We start from the raw sequence: 7,717 nt of genomic DNA, 5'->3' as shown, positions 1-7,717 counted from the left end.
AATGCTAATGCTAACAAGCTAAATTGTAGTACATCACCATCATAGGATTAACATGTTAACGTGTTTCATTAAATGTTATCCTGCGCAAACATGAAATATTAAAAAATAAAGCCACTGTCTATTAACATGAAGCCCACATCAACGTTCAAACATCTCTGGCCTGTAAGTGTTTAAACTGTGTGTCTAAAAATTCAGATAAATATCTTGTTATTAGATTCTATCTTTATCTGAAAAGGCTCTGCTCCTTAACAATGAAATATGATGACAACACAGCTGGAACAGTGTAAAAGTGGAGCTGAAGGGAGGAAACAATAATATATTCACATTATATAGATGATACACAGACACACTGTCATTCTGATAAATCATAAACACACACCCTATAGCAACACTACACACACACACTAACACACTCACACACACAGACTCTCACATGTTTCCTCCCGTTTTCACTCACATTTCTTGCATCAGAAATATTCGGAGCTGATTGTCGAGACCGTTTCTCTTTGTTTGCTTCTCTTGTTTCTCCAGATTTCACTGAGGAAACTAAACTCGAACCCAAAATTGAGCAACACAAATTGCAAATTTTATTACAATCAAACACTAACTGGTCATGTGATGAGGCAGTGATGGTAAAAGCGGATCTTACTGGAATTAATACTATTCAAATCCTTGAAATTGATTTTATTTAACTGCATTTTCTGTTGTGAGTTTCTCATTTGTCATGTTGAACCAAAACACTTTATTTCTGGAAGAATCAGGCTCCAAAAATGATCTCAACGTGGAGTAAAGGAAAATCTCAATTTTCTAGTAGTGTTTTAATTGTATTGTTTTCCTTTAGGACTTGTGCCTCTTTTATTTTATAATAGCTTCTTTGAAATTACACTAATTGTGCACACAAACATGTTTTTATTATTTCAATATCTCGGGAAACTACACATGAAAAACCCAGAGGAAGAAAGTGTGCGACAGGAAAGCAGCAGTTGTCATCGTTTTATGGGTTTGAACCACGAGTGTGAATTTATTCCTTCACCAAAAAATGTTCTTCCAGTTTCAGACGAGCTTCACTTCATCTCTAATAGCAACGGACATTGTGATGAATACAATAAAATCAGCGGTTTAACCCACAACCCTTTCTTTTATTTTCATAATGCCGCTTCTGAAGGGCCTATGAGCAAGTGACTGTATCCCTGTACTCGCCGTGACCTTTGACCTGCCTGTACCTGCATTCGTTTGGATTCTTACATCAGAATGAAACACGCTTAAAACTGCAAATTATCTTCTGTGCTTCTGGAACAACAGAATTTGATTTTATTGTTTTATTTTGAATTCACGTCACTGGAAACAATGAGTCCATTCAGATGAGCCGTCACATTGATGCCTGGTGTTTATATGAATATGAATATAATAATTGATAATAATTGTTTGGACCTAATTTATATTCGGTGTTTGGTTTTTCCCTCACAGTTGATTTATTAAAACAGAATTTAACACTCTCACACATTCGGGGACAGGATAGTATCATCGATTCTTAATTTAGCATTTAAAACAATTGGAATTATCTCCCATGTTTGTATTTATTGATTAAAAAACACAGTTTAAATAGATGTTGTATCAGTTGCTTTCCTTTTCCCTCTCCATCAGAATATCCTCCATTCATGTGAAGCACATTATACACTGGCGCCCCCTAAATGAGCCTGGACACAGTACAGAGCAGCAGCGGCACGGCAGGGGGGTGCAGGCGGATCCCGGTGGCTCCGATGCTGCCTGCCTCGGTGTTCGAGTCCCAAAAAAAATATCGTGATTTTGGGTTCAATCTTCAAAAGGTGATTTTTATAAGCGAGCGCGTAAATTACGACTTGTGCGTAAAAGTGCGTAAAAGTGGCCTGGATCACTTTTTGGGTGTAAAATAAGATAATAACCCACAATAATAATAATAATAATAATGAGAATAATAATAAAAACAATCATAATAATCATAAAAATAATAATGATAATAGCAATAATAATAATAATGGTGATGTTTTCTCATCATTCAGCTGATTCTACACCTTCCTTCGAGCGTTATTCCAACATCAACTCCTTAAAAGCCACTTTACTACAATACAACCAGCAACTATTGTGATTAGAATTACAATAATAATGTGTGTGTGTGTGTGTGTGTGTAGGGGGGGAGGGAAGGGGGGGGGGTCTTTCTCCATAAATCCCATCAGATGACAGTCGGCCAGTGAGGAGTTAAAGGGAGGAGACGCGGAGTGACACGCCTCATTGGGTGGATTATGTGCCGCAAACAAAAAGTGTGTGTCGGTGTCGGTGTGCCAGTCAGCCAGAGAGCCGGGCCCCATCTGCACGCCTCCCTCTCTCTCTCTCTCTCTCTCTCTCTACCTCCCTCTCTCTCTCTCTCTCTCTCTCTACCCCTGGAGCTCTCTCTACCCTCCTCGCTCCCTGCCAGTGTCGAGGAGTCTCTGCAGCGGCAGCACTGCCTCTTCCACCGAGGGGGGGGAATGTTCTGACAGCACGGAGCAGCAGCAGCATCATCTCCATCACCTCCTCTTCCTCTTCCTCTTCCTCCACCTCCAGCATCATTCTTCTTCTTCTTCTTGTTTCCTGCGGGTTGCTGCGTGTCTCCAGGACCGAGGACTGGTTTGGATTCCCAGCATCGCGCCCCAGTTTCATTTGTGGATTATTGCTCATCGGCTGGAATTGAAAGGTAGGTGCTGCTGTGAGGGTCTGGAGGGTCCCAGGGACGGGCTGAGGGGTTCTGTGGGGTCTTTACGCGGCACATGTACCCCCCTACCCCCCCTTCACATCCCGCACATCCCGCACAATCAACCCCAACGCAGCTGCTCCAGGACCGCGGACCGTAAAACCCCGCAGTTCATCCAGTGCAGAGCTGCGCTGATTTAGGGGACAGTTTTCAGCCTGGCACGGCACGGCACAGCTTTAGCAGATGGGTTAAACACCCCCCCAACACCCCCGAACCCCACACACCCCCACCCATCTCTGCTCAGCCCCCCACCCCACCCGCAGTGGGGGTGAATCGGAGGGTGCACTGCTGCTCCTCTGCAGTTTATGGATGTGCAAACATTCCGCGCTTTAGCTCTTTTTCTTGTTATCATCGTTCCCGGGATATTTGGTGCGTGTTTCTCTCTCTCTCTCTCTCTCTCATGCACGGACTCTCTCCCTCATGCACGGACTCTCTCTCTCATGCACGGACTCTCTCACTCGATGTGCACACAGAGGAGGTTCTGTTCTGGTGCCGTGGAACTCAATGTATCTCCACATGCAACCGTGCGCAAAATGATCCAAACAGAATATTCCTGCTGCTGCTGTTGGAGCCTGTGGAGGAAAAATATCAAAAAGCTTCAAATCAGCGGTAGTAAAACAAAACAAAAAATAGATATTCTAGATTATTTCATTTGATTTTAAGTTGTTTAATTCAACAAATAAAAGTGCAAATCAACAGTGGGAGCTGAAAGAGCTGAATCTCGCGTTCTCTGCGTAAACTGTCACAAATTAAAAACCGATATTTGAGTGAGAGAGAGAGAGAGGTGATGGTTCAATTCCCTCTGCGCTCATCTGTATAATGAGCGAGTGCAACTGTCAATATAAAACTCTTTATTTCTGAATATGAGCCTCTTGGTGAAAATTGTAAAAATAAAAAGCCAGATTTCTCTAAACTTTTAGTCCAACTGTGGATTTCTTGATTTAATTTTTTGGCATCTGTAGTTACCTTTTAATTTTTTATTCCACGCTGTGTTGATGGATTCAGTTATTCCAGTGGATTCTAGGGATTTATCACACGTATTAAACTCTTACCAGGGAAATTAAACATCTAAATTAATCGCACTGTGGCCAAAATGTACTTCAAGCCCCAAAAATCAGGAGCAAAGAGTCACGATTTATTGTTTAATCGCAAATATTTAATATTTAATAACGTAGCCTGGATTATTTCCACAATTTAGGATTTACCACTGTGGGAAATCCTTGTTTTCCGCGGTTGCACCATATGTTCGCGCGGCCTTGAAAGCCACGATTACCATAATTTTAAATTCTAGTTATTTCTTTCACTTTGCGGTGATTTAACGCGCGGAACGTGTGCGTGTGTCCGGTGCGGGTCTCACGCACACGCGGCGGGAGGATGCGGGAACAGCCGGGTGCGTGAATCACGAAGAGATGATGACGCGCTCGTTGCTTTAATCAGTCTCACTGGGGAAAGTGTGGATTATGGTAATAAGGCGACATACGCTGGTGGAGGGGAGAGGGAGGTGGGCTGACTGGGAACCAGTGACTTTGACGGTCCACTTGAAACCATTGGACACGCTCCGTCCATTGGACACGCACGACCCTCAGCGGGAGACTCGACTCCTTTATATTCAAGTTTATACAAATAAAAAAACCTGTAACGTCACAATATCCCACTCATATTAAATACATGGGAGAGATTTAAACATATTAAACAGTATTTATTTTTGAAGGAACGGGGATAAATCCTTTTAGGATTATTATAACATTTGACAATTTTTTTAATTAAGCCAATCAGGAAAACTACAGTATTAATATTACCACCTTTAATAATAACCGGCTACTTCTCTCTCAATCAAAAATAATAACAAAAACACAAGTTTATATTTTTATTTAATATTTTTAAAGGCCTTTTTTCAAATAAAATACAAATAATTATAATATAATTTCTGCTGGGCCTTGATCTTATTCATTTTGTATTTTGCTGCGTAATTGACAACATTGGGAAACCGTATCATCAATATGCTGAAGGTGATGCCGCCATGAACTTATTATGGGGTTTGAATTAATTAGAAAGCCTGGCCAAAAAAAAAAAGGAAAAAGAGAAAGCGTTTCCCTAACGACGCCCCTGACAGCTGCTTCAGTCAATCTGTCCGGGAAGAGATTTATTTATCAGCTGAGACTCAGACACCAGCAAACAACCAGGAAACACACCTCGCATTCATTCTGCTGATATTAATAATCAATTTTAGGAATTAAAACACTGGGAGGGAGGTGTAAAGTGATGATTTGAAGGTGATTTCCTGTTGGTTTCGGTTTCTCATGGTGACGTGTCTCTCCTCAGGGTGTCATGGAGGAGTCCAGCTCTCAGAAGTTGGTGTGGGACGGAGACGCCAAAGCGGTGCAGCAGTGTCTCACCGACATCTTCACCAGCGTCTTCACGACCTGCGACATCCCAGAGAACGCCATCTTCGGGCCTTGCGTGCTGAGCCACACGTCGCTGTACGACAGCATCGCCTTCATCGCGCTCAAGTCCACCGACAAACGCACAGCACCTTACATCTTCAGGGTGAGTAATCCATATCCTCGTGTTTCCCTTCAGTGAAATCCTTAATGTCTTTATATTTCGTTGTAAAACACAATTTAAAGCATCTACTTATCAATATTTATGCTTTTATTACTAAATCAAATGCTCAAAACCAAAGGAATGAGCTAAATTTTAAAATATCCCCATGCACACAGCAGCAATATCATAATAATCTTAAATATTTGTAGTTTAAAGCAGTATTTTTAAATTCTAAAAATGATAATTCACTCAAAACTGCAGCAATTCACTGAAAATCATCATTTAAAAATGCAGAATCTGGTAATTCACTGGCATCATTTTATTTCCGGTGCATTTATTTTAGAAAATAGCCACATATGTTGAAAATGTTTGGTCTGGATGAGATTCTAAGTCGATTTTATTGTGATTTTAATGATTTCAATCTATAAAATAATAGGATTTTGATGTAGAAGACGTGCAGGAACATTAGTTAACGGTGTATTTGACCCGTGCTTTGCAGGTTGACACCTCAGCGGCCAACAGCACCTCCGAGGGCCTGATGTGGCTGCGGCTGGTCCAGTCGGCCCGGGACAAGGAGGAGCAGAACCTGGAGGCCTACGTGAAGAACGGCCAGCTCTTCTACCGCTCCCTCCGCCGGATCGAGAAGGACGAGGAGCTGCTGGTGTGGTACGGCAAAGACCTGGTGGACCTGCTGCTGCTCAGCTCCAGCCGAGCGCCGGCCAAGAGCAAAGGTGAGCGGGTTCACGTCACGGCTCCCTAACATCATCGTTTGTTCTTTATGGGTTGATTTGACTCCACAGACACATAAATTGTAGCCGTGAAGCTGCTTTGGAAAATGCATTTGCTCTGGAATTCATCGTTAGGTTTTAAGCATATTTAAATATAATGATGCACCAAGGACAAATGATCCGTGATAACCTCTGAATTGCAAAAGAGATAATTCTTGCTCTGGTATAAGACAGCACATTGAAGCAAGGTGGTTTTTCCAGAGTCTCTTTTCGTGAGAGCTAATTTCCATCTCTCTTCTTCTTCTCAAGGTTCGTCCCACTACTCGTGTCCGGACTGCAGCCAGCGCTTCCAGTTCGAGTTTCCCTTCCTGGCCCATCTCCGGTTCCGCTGCACCAAGAGACTGCAGAGCATCACGGGCGCCGACGAGGAGCCGAGCAAGGAGAGGAGCGCCGAGCGACCCAACACGACCCCGACCAGGTCCAGCCCCAAGCTGGGGCGCTCGGAGGGCTTCGGCAGCCCCCAGGACAGCAGCAAACCCTCCACAGACTTTCACAACCTGGCCCGGGATCTAGAGAACAACCGGACCAGCCCTCCGAGCGACAAGGAGGCCGAGATCTGCAGCGAGAGCTCGGGGAAGAGGAAGTTCTCGGAGATCGAGGAGTGCCGAGCGCCCAGCCTTACACAGACCAAATCGAAAGACGAGCTTGCGACGTCTGCACAGAACTACCGAGGCGTGTACGGCCTGGAGGATAACCGCAGGCCAAGCTTCTCGCCGCCGGGCTCCACAGGAAGCGGGGAGGTCAAACGCAGCGCCTTCACCGAGGTCAAGAAGAACGCCAAGCATCACAGCGGCAGCAAAAACCTCCAGACCTCCAACGCTGAAAACAAAGATGGCGGCCGTCCCAGCAGCAACCCGTCGGAGAAGCACCTCAACATCCGGCAGGTGCTGTCGGAGACGCAGCCCGCCCAGACCTCGCCCATGGGCAGCGCCTTCACCTCCGTCAGCCAGCAGGGGGGCGGCAGCGGCGAGAGGAAGAGCGCCTTCAGTCAGCCATCGCGTCTCTCCTTCTCCCAGATCTCACCGCTGGTGATGCCGCCCAAGCTGCTGGACTGCCACCCAGCGGTGGGCGACACCATCTCCTCCTCCAGACTCTACCAGGCCGACCACCTCGCTGCCAAGCTGCAGGGGGCGGAGCTGGGCGCCAACTGCCCCGTGCCGGGCGGCATGGCCAAGCAGAACCCGTTTGTCTACACCACCGCCTTCTGGCCCAAGAGCTCCGGACCTATCCAGATCCAGATGCCCTCGGCGCTCACCCTCCTGCCGCCCTCCTTCACCTCCCTCTGCCTGCCGGCGCAGAACTGGTGCGCCAAGTGCAACGCCTCCTTCCGCATGACCTCGGACTTGGTTTACCACATGAGGTCCCACCACAAAAAGGAGTTCGCCATGGAGCCTCTGGTCAAGCGGCGGCGCGAGGAGAAACTCAAGTGCCCCATTTGCAACGAGTCCTTCCGGGAGCGCCATCACCTGTCACGTCACATGACCTCCCACAACTGACTTTTAAAGCACGAGGAGGCGGGACTTGAACACATGAGGGACAGAGACTGGATTTAAGCACTGCAACGGGAGATCGGCCACATTAGAGTACAAACGCACCGCTCGCACTCGTTTTCACTTTG

At 45.7% G+C, this 7,717-nt stretch overlaps 1 protein-coding gene across 1 annotated transcript; it reads left to right on the top strand.

The window, feature by feature from the left end:
* Window positions 1–5,095: 5,095 nt before the first annotated feature.
* prdm8b (PR domain containing 8b) lies at window positions 5,096–7,595 on the top strand. Its single transcript, XM_061072391.1, has 3 exons — window positions 5,096–5,314; window positions 5,811–6,042; window positions 6,349–7,595. Exons 1-3 carry the CDS (start codon window positions 5,096–5,098, stop codon window positions 7,593–7,595), a joined length of 1,698 nt encoding a protein of 565 aa, XP_060928374.1.
* Window positions 7,596–7,717: the final 122 nt, after the last annotated feature.

Source organism: Limanda limanda, chromosome 5 (assembly GCF_963576545.1).
Source record: "Limanda limanda chromosome 5, fLimLim1.1, whole genome shotgun sequence".
In the NCBI taxonomy this organism is placed as follows: Eukaryota; Metazoa; Chordata; class Actinopteri; order Pleuronectiformes; family Pleuronectidae; genus Limanda; species Limanda limanda.
Note: the sequence above shows the minus strand (reverse complement) of the source record. Positions and strands in the feature narration are given on the sequence as shown.